The 18,963-nt window shown below is 32.1% G+C and overlaps 3 protein-coding genes across 3 annotated transcripts; 1 reads left to right on the plus strand and 2 right to left on the minus strand.

Annotated features, from left to right (window-relative positions):
- Nucleotides 1-1,318: 1,318 nt before the first annotated feature.
- Nucleotides 1,319-6,850, minus strand: LOC103864169 (pentatricopeptide repeat-containing protein At4g19440, chloroplastic). Its single transcript, XM_033286744.1, has 2 exons — nt 6,690-6,850; nt 1,319-1,652 (listed from the first exon to the last, which is right to left on the minus strand). Exons 1-2 carry the CDS (start codon nt 6,848-6,850, stop codon nt 1,319-1,321), a joined length of 495 nt encoding a protein of 164 aa, XP_033142635.1.
- Nucleotides 6,851-7,792: 942 nt separating this feature from the next.
- LOC103857403 (protein NUCLEAR FUSION DEFECTIVE 4) lies at nt 7,793-15,111 on the plus strand. The gene is made up of 3 exons (XM_009134576.3): nt 7,793-11,305; nt 13,398-14,332; nt 14,444-15,111. Exons 1-3 carry the CDS (start codon nt 10,997-10,999, stop codon nt 14,913-14,915), a joined length of 1,716 nt encoding a protein of 571 aa, XP_009132824.1. The 5' UTR covers nt 7,793-10,996; the 3' UTR covers nt 14,916-15,111.
- A 195-nt stretch (nt 15,112-15,306) lies between these two features.
- LOC103857412 lies at nt 15,307-17,309 on the minus strand. The gene has a single exon (XM_009134589.3). The coding sequence runs from the start codon at nt 17,069-17,071 to the stop codon at nt 15,449-15,451; it is 1,623 nt and encodes a 540-aa protein (XP_009132837.2). The 5' UTR covers nt 17,072-17,309; the 3' UTR covers nt 15,307-15,448.
- Nucleotides 17,310-18,963: the final 1,654 nt, after the last annotated feature.

Here is an 18,963-nt window from a genome sequence, read left to right on the forward strand (position 1 = left end):
AAATGACGTGAAGACGTGAAGACATGATCACACATCCACCAAAGGAGTAAGTCTCTTTTATTTTGCTCAGTTCTGAATTTCTGTTTGTCTTTTTGTGTGTGTTTTAAGCTTGTTTGTTCTGAATTTCTGTTCTTTGTCTGACATTTGACTTAAAAAAAGATGATACTTTGTTTCTTGTCTGACATTAGACTTGAAAAGATGAACTGAAACCAGTTTTTACTGGTTCTGAATTTCTTGTTTGGTAATGGGAATTTCAGCTTTGAATGTCAATCTTATCGTTTAAACTTCCACACAAAAAGTAGAGATTTTGAAATTGGGTTTGTTGGATTGGTTCATAGCTTCAGGTTTTAAGTAAAGCGTTCTCGAGGCTTGAAAATTGCAGCTTGCTTGAACTCTATTTCTTCACATACTTATCAAAAAAAAAAACTCTATTTCTTGAATATTTTACAGGAGGATTCCAACAAGAATGTAAGGACAAAAACAGCAGAGGCTAGGGACAAGAATACACACCTTCGTAAAATGCCCAAACCTTTATATATTTTGTTGAACCTGAGTAATATTTTCCTTTTGCAACATTTGGATTTTTGGAGTTTGAATTATTATATAAATATATTGTGTTCAAAACTTCAAATATTTTGATAAGTTATAATATATAATTTGTTAATTTTTTATTAGCATTTTTTGTTATTAAATGTTAGTAAGTCATATGGTAATTTTATTGTGATGTAATAATATATTTGAATTCAGTTTATTAATAGCATTTTTGAAACTACTAATTCATTAATTTATATGGATTATGGCTTAATCCAAACCATTTAGTTAACGGGTTGGATTAATTCATGATCCATAAACTCTTCGGTCCATTTAGGTATAGTTTGGTTTGGGTTGGTTTATCCATTTCGACACCCATTTTAGGAATGGTGAGTACTATACTTTCATGTATCCACTGTTCACTAACTATCATACCATTTTTCTACACTGAATATATGATTGGCAACGTGAGTCTAGAAAATAAATCTCTGATTTGTATTGATTTTTACATTTTCTCAAATCAATATCTGTTTAGGGTATACTAAAAACAAAAGCATCAACAGTGGAAGCAGAAAATTTTAATTCTTGTTTCTTTCTACTTTTTTATGTACATCAAAAATTATATGTCGACGATGTCAGAGACAACCCCTTCGAAACCATGTCCTCCTTCACCTCAATAGCTTTGCTCAAACTTCCTGCCTCGATCAAACCATCAATCAGACTATTATACACAATAACATTAGGAAGAAACCCTTTCTCCGTCATCTCCTTCACAACACCATAAGCATCACCAAATCCTCTTAGCCTTGATCAAGCCCTTAACAAGAACACTATAAGTAACCAGAGTAGGTTCCACACCATTCTCCACCATCTTTTCTTTAAACATAAACGCCTCATCGTACCTCCCAATCACTCCAAGACCATCAATAACAGTGTTGTACGTCACAACGTTCGGCACAACACCAGCTTCCTCCATCTTCACCAACAACTTAATACCCTCCTCCACTCTCCCTCTCTTGCAAAACGCGTTGATCACTTTAGTGAACAAGTAAACATAAGGAGAAACTCCTTTGCAAACAACTTCAAACACTTCGCAACACTTCGCAACACTTCCGAAACTCCTTAGCTCTCACCAGAGAAGTCAGCAGAACGTTGCAAGTCATCTTAGACGGATACAACTTGTTCACTACTGTAAGTCATCTTAACTTATGAAAATTTTCGAAAATGTAAAGACGCCATTGATCAATGTTGAAGAAGGATTGAAGCTGTTGTTGAGCCACACCATGGGAGAGAGAGAGACTTGTTCATGGAACACAGAGAGAGAGAGAGAGAGAGAGAGAGAGAGAGAGAGAGAGAGAGAGAGAGAGAGAGAGAGAGAGAGAGAGAGACGGAGGCGATTGGGCAAAACCCAGGGTTCAGACTTGGGAGACACGAACGAGATCGACAAATATGGGCCTGCGAATGCTAAGCCCATTAAAATAACATGTATGCGATATAACACTAAATGAGCTTAAATCCAGGTATTATAACTCGCAATGAAATTCGTGTTGTTTTCCGTTTCATTCCTCCTAATGCGAAATGGGCTTTCAGTTAACTATTGTTTTATTTTTCTATAAATAAATGCAACCACTGTTCATAAAATTAAAGTTCCGTATCGACCTAATGTGATTCCGATGGAAACATGGAAGAGCATCCACATCGTCTTTCTCTTGCATGTGCTCTAACAATTAAAATAACAATATTAATGCAAAATGTATGAGAGATGGAAAAAATAGAAAGAGGGAGGGGAGATAGTGTTCTCGTTTGAGAGCACTAGAAAACACAATGAGAACATGTTCTAATACGTGTCATATCACTACTGGTCTAATTCTTGTTATGTTTATAATTTAATTATAGTATTAAGTTTTATTACTTTTATACGTTGAGAGCTTAGGGCAACATTATCGCAACGTCCCAGCTGATCCTTAAGGGCAGGAGACCCACAAAAACACCAGGACCGAGGGGGAAAGTCGTTATATAAGCAACGTCCCAGCTCGTCCTTCGTCCTTTGATATCTCTTGCGTCCTTTGCTTTTTTTATTTTAAGGACTTAAAATTGTCCTAGCGATAATAATGGCCTTACTTGTTAGAGCTTTTTTGTTAATATGGATGCTCTAACGTGTGGGAAAACAGCGTAACAATAATAACAAAAGTAACCATTAAAAAGTTCTTACATGAGTTCTTAATTTTTTTTTTAAATACATATTTATAAAGTGTGGTTTTGGGATCTCAAAATCATGAAAATCCCTTCTCAACCCAAAATATATACACTTAAGAAACTTTGTTTGTGCACCTCCAGTAGAGTTCCTATAAAAAATTGAATTTAAAATAACAATACTAACAGTTTGGCAAAATTCTTTCATATCATAATTTTTAAAGATACTAAGAGTGTGATTGGATACCACTTGAGTAAAAGAGAGAAAATAAAAAGATGAAAATGAGAGAAAATTAAAAATGGTGAAAAAACAAGAAAGAGAAAAAAGAAGTGGAAGTGTTATTAGTTATTACTTATTACTCTAGCAAAATAAAGAGTAAAAATTAGTGTGTATTTCTCTCTCTTTTAAATATTAAGTGGAGTAAAAATTGAAACATTAATTTCTACTTGATTGGTATAATTTTAGTGGAACTTGGAGTAAATAAAAAACTAGACCAAAAGTTTATAGTACAATACAATCACACTCTAATCATGAAATGTAACGGTGTGACATGACATGACATATCCCACACATTGTCAGTTTTAATCTAATCATGAAGAAAATAATGTTATCACCTTATGGAATGAACCTTTAGCATATGGTTCACGTGAAAACAAATTGACTCAGGGATCACGCCAACTTGCAGTACTAACATTCGTAACTATGCGATGTATAAGAAAGACAACATGCTTTTGTCACAATGTTTTCAGACTGCCACTTGTTTTACTCTTAGTTCAATAAGATCCATCGCTCGACTTTTTCTAGTATTCGATTGATGATTTCCTCACAATAGTATATATGGTACATACTCGGTAAAAAGCTTAATTAGTAAGCTAGACGAAAAGAATCGATCAACAACAAGTAAGCTGTAACTTCACATGCTGCACTTTTAACATATAAAAAACTTCACATGCTGCATAGTTGTTTGTATTTTATTTTGTCGGCAAACGATGATTATAGAATCCTATAAAGTAGTTCAATACAACAGTTTGATCTGTATAGTATAGATTTATACAACATTGATCCAAGAAATAAGATGATTCTTTAAATTAAATCTTGCAACCTTGTCAAGGTTTCACGTCATCAATAGCATCTCTTTTGATGAGCATGAATTTGTAACGAATTTATATATTCAACGTATCTAGCATGCTAATAACTTGATGACTTGATTGTCTATAGTCTTGAAGCTTATGGTGTGAGTTTTGCTGACTAAGGCTGGGATATAACACCTTTGAATCTCCAAGGAGCTTCCAGTAGGCTCTAAAGAGGGTTGACCCCTTTATTGAACCATCAATGGTTACCAACATGCAACCAATTACAAGTTTACAACTCTGTGCTTTTATGACACCCATGATCCTTGTACAAACACAGCAAGATGTGTTTCCTTTGACTATAACTGCCTGAGCTGTTCTTACAACCGATTCTTCTCTCTTTCCCATGTTCCAGTGAGTATCATGAGCGTGATCTTTTCCGGATATCTGAATTAACGGGAGCCGCGTCAGGCGACCTCTATAATTTCTCAAATTCATTTCACACTTTTCCATATCTACTAATAATAGCAATCCTAATTAATTCCAAAGGCTGTGAATCCACTTATATTGAAAAGTTGTGTCTTTTGTAAAAAATGTTTAAAAGGTTGTGTCTTTTACAAAATGTTAAAAGGTTGTGTCTTTTACAAAATGTTAAAAGGTTGTGTCTTTTCTAAAAATTGATTGAAAGGTTGTGTTTTTTATAAAAAAAATATTTAAAAGGTTGTGTCTCTTATACAAAAATGTTGGAAGGTTGTGTTTTTTCTAAAAATTATCTAAAGGTTATAACTATTCATATATGTATCTTTTAAAAAGTGAAAAATTGTGACTATTCTTATAAGTATCTTTTCAAAATAACTACATTTAAATTGGAAGAATGCGACTATTCAAATTGAAGAGTTGTGACTATTCAAATATAGTTTAAAAATCTATAAATAGTCTATGCTATACATTTCTCAAAATATAATTTTCACTAATCAACTAATAATAAAATAATAGAAAAAAAGTTCTAAACAGTTACATGGATACAAATTGTTAGAATACACTTAAATGAAGCGTTATAAGCAAAAAATATTAGGAAGAGAGTTTTACGTGTTTGGATAGCTAAAAATTCAAAACGAAATAATGAAATCATTAGTCTCAATTTTCTTATATTAGGAAGAGTTCTTCATATTGTTGCTATTTTAAAACAAACCAACAACCCCGTAAATAATAAGATCACATTTTAGTTTATGTAAACTATTTTTTTGTTTTATTTGATTTTGGTTGCAGAATGAAACAATTGTTGGTTCTATTAATAGTAAATATATTCAACAATTGGAAGAATATTTTGATGAAGGAAACATTTTAAATGATCAGTCAACAATTGAGATTATTAGTGATGCAGAAGTTTCAATTGAATTTGAGAAAATTGAATTTTTTAACTATGACCATTTTCGATTGCTAGCCATTCCAGAAGATCATGAGTATTTGTATAGTCACAACTCTTCTATTTGAATAGTCACAACTCTTCATTTATAACTGATTTCATTTTTTTAATTTATGTCTTTACAATTCTATTTATTTTTTATGTATTTCATAACAAAATTATATAATAACTGTTGACTGCTATAATAAAATCTAAAAATGATGACGAGATTATAAGTTTCGATTTTTTATTATAGGATGAGTATGTAATTTTTTAAAAAAAATTAGTAAAAATAAGATAAGAATAAAACAAATTTTAATATATGAATTATAGATTATGTGATCAATCTATAATAAGTTTGCGCCAGATATTTCTGAAGGTAAAATATATAAATTTAGTGATTTTGAAATATGGAGATTGGAAGGGTTAAGAACATCATAAAATTGACCATTGGTCCCTTGACTAATAAAGTTTTCTTATTATTTGCTCTTTGTTAATTTTGTTAGAATATATGATAAATAATATGATGTTTTTCTCTCTCAACGAACACATGCAACCTTCCAAGTGATCATAGTTACAATAACTGTCACCATTAACCTTAAGTTTTTTTTTGACAATCATGTTCTTCTTCTTTCATTTTGAATGATATTTTTTCAAACCATCCCACAAATTTTTTTTCATTTGGAAAGCTTTAGTCCACTGTTGACTTTTCGATTGTATTGGATCATTACCATTGGTGTTAGTCCGTTAACTAAGATGAATTTTCTTCTGTGTTCTTGAGGAATATCCCGGCAATAGTAGGACTGAGCAGGTAGAGAAATCAAAGGCATAAGGAAATAGAAAATAGGATGAAGAGACCATGTATAAATTTCTTATAAGTTTCTGAAGCGAAAAGGTCTAGTGGTTAAGTTTCTAAAAATATACAACTGCTCTATTATGAAAGAACTCAATGAAAGGGTTCAATTGTTAATTTTCTGAAAATATATAACTCTTCAATGTAATGGTCATGTCTTTTTCTTAACTGAATGAAATTTCTAAAAAAAAAATGATATGAAAGGGTTAGACGGTTAAGTTTTTGAAAATATCCAACTTTTTAATTATAAAATATAAAATAATTTAATAAGAGGGTTTCATGGTTAAGTTTTTGAAAAGATACAACTCTTCAAAGAATGAACACTTCTTTTGCTTAAATGAAACTATGACAGCATATTAATGATCCTAAATGACATCATGACCATTAGACTAGAGATAGGGAATACACTCCTCCGTTAGATTTAAGTTTTTTTTCCTATAAAAATGCTGACGTCAACGTTAAATTGAATTTATATTTGTTATAACAATCGTATTAACCAATCCACTTGTTGATTTAAAACCGGAGAAATCCTTGAGATCTTTCCAGACCCGAATGTTTTGGAATCGGATCCAGTGAATAGCAGATCTCCAGAAGCAGCCAAGGAATATATATGAACTTCTTGTCTCACGATCGTACCGGATCAAACTGTTGTCCAAATCATCCTCGATGGTTCGGGTCTGATAGATCCACGGAGACTTGTAGTAAGGAGAGTAATTCTGGTTCCACGGCGAGGGAGACACCGTGGGCGTTGTTGTTGTGTTGGTGTAGTAAGTATGGTTCCATGGAGAGGAAGACATAGTAGCAGTAGGCGTTGTTGTTGTGTCCCTGTATTATGGAGAGTAAGTCTGGTTCCATGGAGATAAAACTTGATTAGGAGACAAGTCACCGACGCTCGTGGTAGAAGCATTGTTTTGTTGTTGTTGGTTATTCTTGTTACTACTGGGATTGATGACATCTGCAGCACCATGCCTGATGCCTCTGTTCTTCTTCGTCGGCCGAGAGATCGGTGTTTAAGAAGGCGGCGAAAGTGAGTCTACGGTGATGACTACCATTGGTTTCTGAATTTATAAACATATGGAATAGTTGTTGTGAAGTTTCTTTTCTTTTTCAAGGATTAATGAGTTTTAATTTCGGTATCATGTTCCAGGAAAAAAAGAGTTCGAAAATGTCTTTTTTTCTTCTCAGGATTGGTAGAGAAAAAAATTGTTGATTTGGTTTGTTTAATGAAATTTTATTTTTTTGCTTCATTTGAACTTGCATATTTATTAACTATATTTTGTACCATACACAAATTCTGCAAAATATATTACATACATAAAAATTTATTTATTTTAAATAGTATCTTATCTTTTATTTTAAAATACTGATAAACCAAAGGATTACATAAATATGAAAACAGAGGTAGAGACTAAATATTAGATAAACAAAAAAAGAACAAGTAGACTTGTACATATCTTTTGTTTATCTATCAGATAAAGTTTAGATTAATAAATCTATTTAAACTATAAATAAAAATATCAATGGTAATTTTAATTTAACATACATCTTGACCTATAAAATATTGATCTAAGACTCAATAGAAGAAAAATGGTGTAATATATAATGTAAATGAAATTTGGTGTTTAATAAACTGCATAGAGTTATTTGATACAATTTGTTATAAAATTTCATGATATAATTTACAAGACAAATAACATTTTCAGAATACGCCTTTAGTGGAGGCTTTTAATTTACTTCCCAATCCAACTAAATTTTTACATTTTATAATCTTGTAAAGACAATGTTAAAATTTTAGAAATATATATCAAATTAAGCTTCAAACTTCACAATTGTTAAATAAATTACCTTAAAAATTTAAACAGAACTAAAATAAAATATTTACAGAAGAATATATTAAAAATATTACAATATTGTTTTAAGAGTCAAATTATATTTTAGAGGGAAATATACAGAAATATATCTTTAATAGAATTTTTCAATTTTCAAGTAAAATTATAAAGTTAAAAATAGAGGTGAGTTGGTCTTACACGTAAATGAGAGAAGATTATTAACAATTTAAATGAATATTTGCAGTTGTTTAAGTGAATCATTAAAAGTGTTTTGTGGAACAGTTATAACTGCTTAAATAAAATCTTACAACCGTTGATGAATGTAATTTTTAGTGATGAACCATTGCGATCTTTGGTGATGAACTATTGTAATTGTTAGTAATTACAGTCTTCCGTGATAAATCATTGCAACTTTTGGTGTTAACCAACTATTGTAACATTTAGTCTTATTTATAAGGAGTTGTGGACACTGAAAAATTGCAAATAGAAAATTACAACAATCACATATAAATTAGAATGAAAAGTTTCATTGTTAAATGATCATCAAAAATCTTTAAATAAATACATACAAATATGAAGAATTCTTTTTGTTATTCTTGTATCTTAACCTAAGCTTTGAAATTTTGTTTGAAAACAATAACATTCGAGAGTATTTATATCTTAATACCACCTCAACTTCAAAAATGTTATTTAAAAATATAACAAAAACCATTAATGATTTCAAAAATGTAAATCCATAATATATCAATTTAGTTAATTTATTTGCGTTAGTTTAATATAATAATTCCTAATGTTTTATAAAAACCCTCCCAAACATTTAAGGCAATATTATAACTGGGAATGATCATATCAGTATAAAATCACCATATATTTATTATGATATCCAGTTTCTTTAATATACTTTCTCAGAAAAGTAAATAAATATATAAAATAGTAATTTTTATTGTCATTGGCACATAAATTGTAATTTTTTTAAAAAGAGTAAAAACTAGTAATTTTAATATTGTCTTTTTACTAAGAAAAAATATTTAAATTTCATACAAAATAATTGAACATTTTAAAAGAAATAGTTGGAACTAAAATTCATGTGACAATTGTAAAAAATAAACCTTAAAAGAGGGAGACACACTTGTATGCAATATTTTTTTCTGATAGAAATATAATCGGATCATAAAGTTTTATATAAACATATATTTAAATATTTTGTAAATATATTTTAATTATCAATATTATATTTTTTGGTATCGAGAAGAGTTGATTGTTGATGATGATTTATATACATAGTCTATTATAATATTTAACAAAGATGTTTCAGTTATTCTAAATTAGCCAATAACTAAATCACACATTTAATATTTATTCGTTCAAAAAATTTAATATTTATTGTATTTTACATAATCTTATAAAATAAATTAGTTTCCACGTATAGGTATTCATAGTGTAATTAAATAGATCAAATTTTATTGGGGAATATGAATCCATTGATGTATTCACAGATAAAAATGATTTTATCATTCATTCTATTATTGGAATGTGTTTGCTTTTAATTAGTTTCAAATATTCAGTTGTTTTCGAGATTTTTGAATAACTCAGCTAAATGGATAATAAAACATATATCTTAATTGGTATTGACATAGTTATAATTTTACTACAAGCAAACCTATAAACAAAATATTTTTTTTTAGCATTATCAATAAATGAATACAGTTGCATGTAAGATAATTTTGTAACAAATGTATTTTCTCAAGAGCAATTGTAAACCGTTTTTGTATGAGAATATTTTATAAAATAAGATACAGATATTTTACGAAATGAGTTCCGTGCGACATCGCACGGGTTTCAACTAAAGGGAAGAACTTAATATATATTATCAGCTAGTAATTTATCATAAAGTAGAGCTGCTCAACAATATCAACTAGTGTACGTGCTGTTGAAAAGTTGCTCACTTGGAGGACACTGAATCAAAGAGGTCTCGCTAGATGAGCAAATTGTTGGCGTTTTCTCATTATTTGTATATTTTACCAAAAAATATTTGCACATAAGTGAAAACTAAATAAAAACATTTAAGGAGACGTTAGACAATAAGCAAATCATACAATGAACTTTTATTTATTTTATTTTAATATTTAGTTTTATCTTTATTTGTTTGATTAATACTACATCATATATATGTCATATCATATTTAAGGAGTATTTAATTTTTATCATCAATGTTCAGCAGTATGTCTATCCCTTATTGACTACTATTAATTATTTTTGATGCTTTTATATACTTGTGGGTTTCACTGGTAACATTAAAGCGCATGTGCTAAAAATTTGATATAATGTTGATACTGCTGTCTTTTATGACTTCGTAGCTTTAAAAATAAAACTATATCAATATTGTTTATATGCTCTTTTCCCCCTTATCATTTCTATCAACAACTGGATCCAATAAAAAATATCACACAAAATATTAGTTTGTAAAATTTGACTTTCCACATTCACATTGTTATTTTTATATTATTTACTCTTCCACATTAACATTTTTATTCAGTAGTATATACGATATATAAAGAGGTTCCAGCTGGAGTTTCCGCCATAGGTTCGATTCTTCTCGACCATCCATAGATGTTTTAAATGGCAAAAAAATCCGGATTTTATGGGCTTTTTGGTGATTATTCTTTGGGCCTAGAAAACCTTTGGGATTATACCAAGATTATCAAAAAAAATATATACGATATATATATATATATATATATATCACATTCATACTGTGTTATTGAGTTACTATTCTACGTCAAAACTACTATACGGCCATATACGTTCATACCCTATCTTTATCTTAAAGCCATCTCTAATCATCTCCAAAAGACACCGTTTTCAAAATCGTGTCTTATTTTTAGAAGAAAAAAAAATTGCCACGTTGCAGAAGAGTTGTATTTATTCTACTTTAATGTCTTTTTTCTACTTAAATATTGTCAGCACAAGAATTGATTAGTTTATTTGTGATAAATACAACACCTCCCAAGCAGAAAAAAGTCACTCACACAAACACCTCGAGCTCTCTCTACCATACAAACCAAAATATATTCGGTGGTTCAATCTTCAGTACCCGACGCCGGCGGAAAGATTATGGCGGGACAGTCGCGAAAATGGATGATTCTGGTGGCAACGATTTGGATTCAGGCTTTTACCGGGACCAACTTCGATTTCTCGGCTTACTCTTCAGATTTGAAGTCGGTTTTGAAGATTTCGCAGGTGCAGCTTAACTACCTCGCCGTGGCTTCTGATCTCGGGAAGGTGTTCGGGTGGTCGTCGGGGCTTGCGCTGATGTACTTCCCGCTTTGGACGGTGCTTTTCGCTGCGGCGTCTATGGGATTCGTCGGTTACGGAGTACAGTGGCTTGTCATCACTAACTTCATTTCTCTGCCTTATATTATGGTAACTTCACTATTCTTTTACTTTTTCTTTTTGATGAAACTGTTTTCTATTCATTTTTAAAATATTGTGTTTCTTGTTGTTGTTGGCAACCACCTAGCAACCACAACTTTATAAATAATAATATATAAAAAGTTAAAAAGAAAATCATGATTCGGCATAATTCTTTATTATTTAATGTTCATTATTCATAGAGAACTCGTGAAGAATGAAATAGAAAGGTAGAGATTTGTATAAACTAGAAATTGTCTTCATTGTTGATAAATGAAATAAATTCCCAACAATTTGATGTCATTCTTCATTCGTAACTCAAAAAACGAAGAGTTATATTATGTCAGCTTTACTCGTCTCTACTTTTTGTTTTGATGAAATTGTGGGTTTAAAAAAAAAATTTCTTATCCACTACTCTCTTTTTCTTATGGAACACTTCTTATCACTACTCTTTTGTTGAGAATCACTACTAAATGAAAAACATGAAAAACTTGTGAAGACACAAAATAAATGTGCAGAGAATGTAATAGTCTACAAAAATTATCTCCGTTGTTGTTTGCTGAGAAACTGAAATATAATATAGCGCTTCATAGTTAAAGGACAATTCTTATAAATAGATCATTTTCAAATTTTGGTCACAAAAATATACCACAAGGAAGAACATGACCAAAATGTTTCATTTAATAAGTAAAAGGACACTAATATCCTAAATATATACAAAAATTAAAAAAGTAAAAAAAATATATATATATATATATATTTTTTATAGTTTTAGATTATATGTTTTCAAAATTTATAAAAAAGTTAAAATTCGAACTTTTTTATAAATTTTTCTTTTTTTGAATTTTTTTTCAAATTTTCTTTTTTTAATTCGAAAATACTTTTTGAAACTATTTTTAAAATTTTTGTTTTCAAATTTTTTTATATGTTTTTTTAATATTTTTGTTTAATATTTAATATTTATTAATATTTAATATTTAATATTTAATATTTAATATTTAATATTTAATATTTAATATTTAATATTTAATATTTAATATTTAATATTTAATATTTAATATTTAATATTTAATATTTAATATTTAATATTTAATATTTAATATTTTTGTTTTCAAATTTTTATAAAATTTTAAACCTCAAACTCAAATCTTCACTCTTTAATTCTAAACCCTAAGGTTTGGATTAGTTAACCCTAGGGATATAAATGTATATTTACTTCTTTAATGAAACATTTTGGTCATTTTAATTCTTAAATGTACAAGTATATGATTTATTTTGTAAAATTATTAAATATGATATGATAAAAGTTATCAAACTGCAATATTTTCATGGGGAAATAGTTTTATTTCATATCATGCAAATTATATTTGAAGTATAAGACATAGTTCTTTCTAATCATAAGTAGTTTTATGTGGAAAGTTTAATGAATTTTCTATTTCTTTGAAATGACTTTCATGTTGGTTGTTATATCTTAGAGTTATTCATATGTTCATACATATAATTTTGTCACGATTCACAAATGAGACTAAACCAAAACTTTTCGAGTAACAAACTGGGTGACGATTGATTGGTAGATAGGGAGTTCACAATTGTTTCTTTTGTTTGTCGATTTTTCATATCTTTTTTTTTCTTGGTAAATACATTAATTTTTAGGAACTTCCATAAAACTTGTTGGTCCAACAAGTCTTCTTCTTTGCATGTTCGGGCTTGTCTCGTGGTTGATGGCTATTTCGAAAATCTGCAACTATTTTATAATTTAAAATATGACGTCAAAAAATGAATATTTATTATCCTTTATATAAAATTCTTATTGTCTAAATCATATATAGATATGCAAAAAATGGCCACCGGATTTTTTATTAAACGTCTTTTTCTGATGAGTAAGCTGTTTGTGGTTGAGAAAAATCAATGAAATAGATATACAAATATTAAATGTGACGCTTTTAGAGTTAAATGTTGTCTTTCTCAAACAGTCAAACTCAATCATTATTGGGGTAAAATAATCAAAAACAAAATTTGTAAAATAATCAAATTTAGTAGTTAGATTTTTTTAATTTCTTGTCTCTGAAGAAACTTTGATTAATATTGGCTCGTTACTATACAGGTGTTTCTCTGTTGCTTACTTGCTGGTCTAAGTATCTGTTGGTTCAACACAGTCTGCTTTGTGCTCTGCATCAGCAACTTCCCTGCAAACAGAGCGCTTGCCCTTTCCCTCACAGTAAGCTTCAACGGTGTAAGCGCTGCCTTATACACACTTGCTTACAACGCAATCAACCCAACCTCTCCAGAGCTCTACCTCCTCTTAAACGCTCTCATACCACTCGTTGTCTCCTTCACTGCAATCATCCCGATCCTTCGCCAACCACCTTTCGAGCCTCTTCCACCAGATGGAGTTCGCCGTGACTCTCTCATGTTTCTACTGCTCAACATTCTCGCCGCTCTAAACGGTGTTTATCTCCTCCTCTTTGAGTCAAACTCCTCTGATATAACCTCTGCTCGTCTCCTCTTTGGTGGTGCAATCATCCTCTTGGTCCTCCCTTTATGTATCCCCGGTTTAGTCATCGCCCGTAACTGGTATCATCGCACGATCCACACAAGCTTCCGCCTCGAAGGTTCCGGTTTCATTCTCGTTCATCCTGATGAGCTTGAGTTGCATAAAGGGATGGTTGCACATGAAGCCAATAGAGAAGGCTACCAATTGCTAAACGACGACATTGTGCAAAACCTTGTTATTAAGACTACAGCTCCAGAGGAAGGTGACACTGATGAGTCCTGTTGCAAGAAGCTTATTACAAGAGGCCAGCTTGAGATATTGGGAACTGAACATTCTTTGTCGCAGCTCTTACATAGAGCTGACTTCTGGTTCTACTATATTGCGTACTTCTGCGGTGGAACCATCGGACTTGTGTACAGCAACAACCTCGGACAGATTGCTCAGTCTTTAGGACAAAGCTCAAAGACTACAACTCTTGTCACACTTTATTCTTCCTTCTCATTCTTTGGAAGATTACTCTCGGCAACACCGGACTATATCCGAGCGTAAGTGCATTTGATCCATATTAATTTATCGTATTTATTAATTTATCAAATATTAATTTATAGAGTTTATAGTTTGGTTTAGCGGGTTTTGATTTGGTTTAAGTTGTACAGGAAGGTTTATTTTGCAAGAACCGGATGGTTAGCAATCGCGCTTTTGCCAACACCAATCGCGCTTTTCTTGCTCGCATCATCAGGAACCGCGTCAGCGTTACAAGCGGGAACAGCTCTGATTGGTCTAAGCTCAGGATTCATATTCGCAGCAGCTGTTTCGATCACATCAGAGCTCTTTGGACCAAACAGTGTTGGAGTTAACCACAACATCTTGATCACAAACATACCGATAGGATCGTTGATCTATGGATTCTTGGCTGCATTGGTCTATGACTCACATGGTTCGACTGTGATCAAATCAATGAAAGACTCCGTCGTGTGTATGGGACGGGGTTGCTATTACTTGACCTTTGTGTGGTGGGGATGCTTGTCGGTTCTTGGACTCGCTTCTAGTCTTGTGTTGTTTATTAGGACTAGAAGAGCTTATCAACGGTTTGAACAAGCTCGGATAAATTCAAATATTGATTCATAGAAATTTTACCTTCATTCCCCAACGGCTTGTGTATATCACAGTACATGTAGGGATCTATATTTAACAGACGTATTAATGGACTGTTATGGATTTTGGCTGATAATATTTTGTTGTCGCTGATTTATTTTAGTCTCAAATTCTTATAATTGTTAAATTATCCTATCATTTCTACAATAATATTATTTATTTTGTGAGAATTTACGTTTGACAGCCCTACTTGCAATTAAATCAATTTATGCTCTTTCTTTTATGGTGGTGGAAACCTTCCTGACTGATAAATTAATACCGTTTTTTAAAATACAGTTTTTAATTAATATATAAAAAAATTAAAAAAAAATATTTTGCTCGAGAAAGCAATGTATTTGGATGTGCAATCTCTTGTAACCGTTAATTCTGAAGTGATTTTTAGTACCCCATCAATTATGAAATGATTACATTACTGAAGACTCACCTTTTCATTACAGATATTAATATATATATTAAAATGTTGATAAATCAAAGATACTCGAGTAATTAAAACTATACTTACTAATTTAGGGGTAGATACAAAACCTCTGATCCTTAATACAAAGAAAAAGCCTCTCGTAAGCTAAAGCCATCTTACTCGCCGTAAACATCTCCGCCGCATACTCTTTACACTTCCTCCCTCTCTCCGCCAATCTCTCCGCTCCTTCCGCCACCGCAACCTCCATAACCGCCGTCAAAGCCTCCACATTCGGCGCAAACATAAACCCAAACTCATCATTCACCACAATACTCCTCTTTATGCTCGCATACCTCGACGCCATCACCGGTTTACCACTCAACATCGCTTCCATCAACGTCAAATCAAGACCTTGTGGTCTAAGCGTTGGATTCACAAACAAATCGATCCCGTTGTAGAAACCCTTGAGCTCATTTGGGTTCAGAGATCCCAAAATAGTAACTTTCTCGCCAAGTTCCTTGTAACGGTTCTCCCATGGTCCTGACCCAGCTACCACAAGGTGAACATTTGAATGTGTTTCGATTAGTTTTGCGAAGGCTTCGTAGAGAATCGGATGTCCCTTGTCTTTCACCAATCTCCCTGCGGCTCCTAAGACAATAGCCGATGAGTTTTCTTGTAACCCTAGTTTTGACCTAAACAGAGAACGTAGCTTCTTGTCTGATTTGAACCCATTTTCGTCGACTCCGTTGAGGATCACATGAACCCTTTTCTCCGGGATTTGGTAAACGTCTCTCAGCATTTCCCCGCAGCTATCGCTGATTGCGATGTGATGAGCGTAGTTGTGGAAGAATCTGATTTCATCTAGTATCTTGGGAAGCACGGCACCGTATAGGCTTGCGTTGAAGCCTTGTGATCTTGGTTCGCCTGGTTTACGGATCAGGTCTTGGTAAATGCTTGATTGTAAGCTCTCTAGTGCAATGCCGTGCCACGAGACAGCTAGGTTTGGAACCTCTCTGGCGATCCAGTGCGGTAAAGCCACGCTTTCCGTGTGAACCACGTCAAACGGTTCTTTTTTGTTTTCTTCTTGGTAAAGCTCCCATGCTTTGTTGTACCGCCATTTTCCGGGCTCAGCATCGCCGTGGGAATGGATTGTAGGGTTTATGGTTTTGTCTGAAGCGGAAGTGATTTTGTTGGTTTGAGGGGAAGGGTCTAAGGGAGAGGTGAAAACGTGGACGTGGTGTCCACGGCGGGCTAAAGCAGTGTAGAGAGTGAAGGCATGGCGTTCCATGCCACCGGGGTTGGGCCCGGTGGGCCATTTTCTGGAGAAAACTGCGAGTCTTAGGGTTTTAGGAGGAGGGTTGGTTAAGGAGAAAGAAAGGCGGTTCCATGCAAATTGGGCTGTTTGGAGATCGCCAGACCACGGTGGCTGGTTTGTGTCAGAAGAGGGGGAGACTGCGGCGGTTGTGGAGGAGGAGCAAGAAGAGGAGGTGCGGAGGAGAAAGAGAGCCGGGATGGTGAAGAGGACGGTGAAGAAAAGGAAAGTGCAAAGGCTGAAATGAGAGTTAGGTTTCTTGAGTTTGGTTTGTGAAGCCATTGTTTGATCTGGACAATCTGATGTTGTGTCTGCTTGTTCAACTAGATGATAGATAAAAGGAAAATTGTGATTTCTCATCTCTGAGAAATTAATGATAAACTTACAATATAAGTAAATGATAAAGTGGAGATGGTCCATTAAAGTTAACTTCAATTTTTATAAGATTTTATTTTAGTGGTTTGGTAACGTCTAAATATGACCAAGAAAGAAACGTGAGGCTGAGGCTTCAATCACTTCTGCGAGATCACTTTAGTTGTACATATGGGAAATGTTCATGTGACTTGTTGCGTGACTTTTTTACACATAAACAATGTGAACACTCGTAAATATCATGCAAATATTAAAAATAGTAATGGTATGGTATATTGAGGAACTAAACATCTATAGTATATTATAGGTCAATGGCCTAAAAACATTGGTAAGGTCCGAAGCAAAACTATTTAGTTAGTGTGTTTGGCCTCCACTTTTTGACTTTTTGATTGTGATAGGTCATTTTTCTAATGCGGATTTGTTGGTATTTTACAACTCAAGCATTTGACTTTCTTAACTTTTTAGACTATACATTTCGTTGTATAGTATCAAACATGCATAAATTTAATGCATATGCGGTGGCAAATGATCTGGTAATGCCTTTGTATTGGAGTATTAATTATTTAACATGCAAGAGTTATTTCTGTAATAAGTTTACATTGGAACTTTACTTCAAGGCTCAATGAATCTTATCACAAGTCAAACTTTAACTTTTACATTTTCAAGAATGCTTCCCAAGAAAAAAGAAACTGATTTTGATATTGTTGTACTGATGAAACTCTTTCTGGAGAAACCTAACTTGCACTACAGAGATTCAGTTCCCCATTCTTGACAACTGCTTAAGATTAGCCACTTGAAACTACAAAATTATATACAGTCTCTGTAGTTCACTAAAAAGATGGAGCTAAGATAAATTTGTAACATGATTCTATCTGAACCAAACCCTTGTATGAAATCAACTTTCTATAATTAGTTATTTCCAGATATTAGACTTTAATTTGCAGGCTCCATGTAACAAAGAAGAGAACACTCCTAATCAGCAAAACAGATTTCTTCGTTTGTTCTTTTCCCGTTCATTAGCTCTTCTTCTTGGACACAACAGTAAGTGCCGTCTTAACCAATATATTAACCCTGAGCGAAACACAGAATATGAACCCTTTTATAAATATTTTCTATATTTTTCATCACTGCATTTCTCTTAACTTGAACTCTACGACCTGAAACCAGTGTTTTAAAAACTGGACCGGACCGGACCGGCCGGTTGGACCAAAACCGGCCGGTCGGACCGTGACTCGGCCATCTATTTTGTTTCGTACTAAAAGCCGGATTTGTGTTATATTAGCAAACCCGATCAAAAACCGGTAAAACTCGCTAAAACTAATGATCAAGATTGATATTAAAATCCTATTTTTTCAAATTCAAGTATTTTTTAAACTGCAAATTTTAAAAATATTTCAAAAAAAATTCATATTGTTTTCTAAGTATCTATCTAAATAAATTATTTTCATTATTTAAAAAAAAAATATTTTTTCTTTCATATCATTTTTAGATTGTAATAATTATATAAAATTTTATAAAAATAATTTTATGTTATACATATAATAGTTACTTAATATAAAATTTAATTAAAATTTAAAACCCAGTTGGACCGGTCCGACCATTGATCTAGTTACAATGCCAAATCAACGTCTGGTCCGGTTTTCAAAACACTACCTGAAACAAATAGAAAAAAATATTTCAAAACTAATGGTGAATGTACAAATTTTTTATTGTTTTGTCTTGTAATAAATAAATTAGGTTTACTTAATTATGAGTCTTTTTGATAATTTAACAAATTGAAACGGACCTTCAAAACAACACAAAAAAAAATTGGACCCATGGCAAATGCCCATGTTGCCATGGGTAACAGCTTCATCCATATCATTTCATGTAGATCTCTTGAGGAAAAACCAAATATACTTTGTTTTCTTCTCATCAGGTTTCTTTTAAATACATATGAG

This window comes from Brassica rapa, chromosome A01 (genome assembly GCF_000309985.2).
Source record: "Brassica rapa cultivar Chiifu-401-42 chromosome A01, CAAS_Brap_v3.01, whole genome shotgun sequence".
Taxonomy (NCBI): domain Eukaryota; kingdom Viridiplantae; phylum Streptophyta; class Magnoliopsida; order Brassicales; family Brassicaceae; genus Brassica; species Brassica rapa.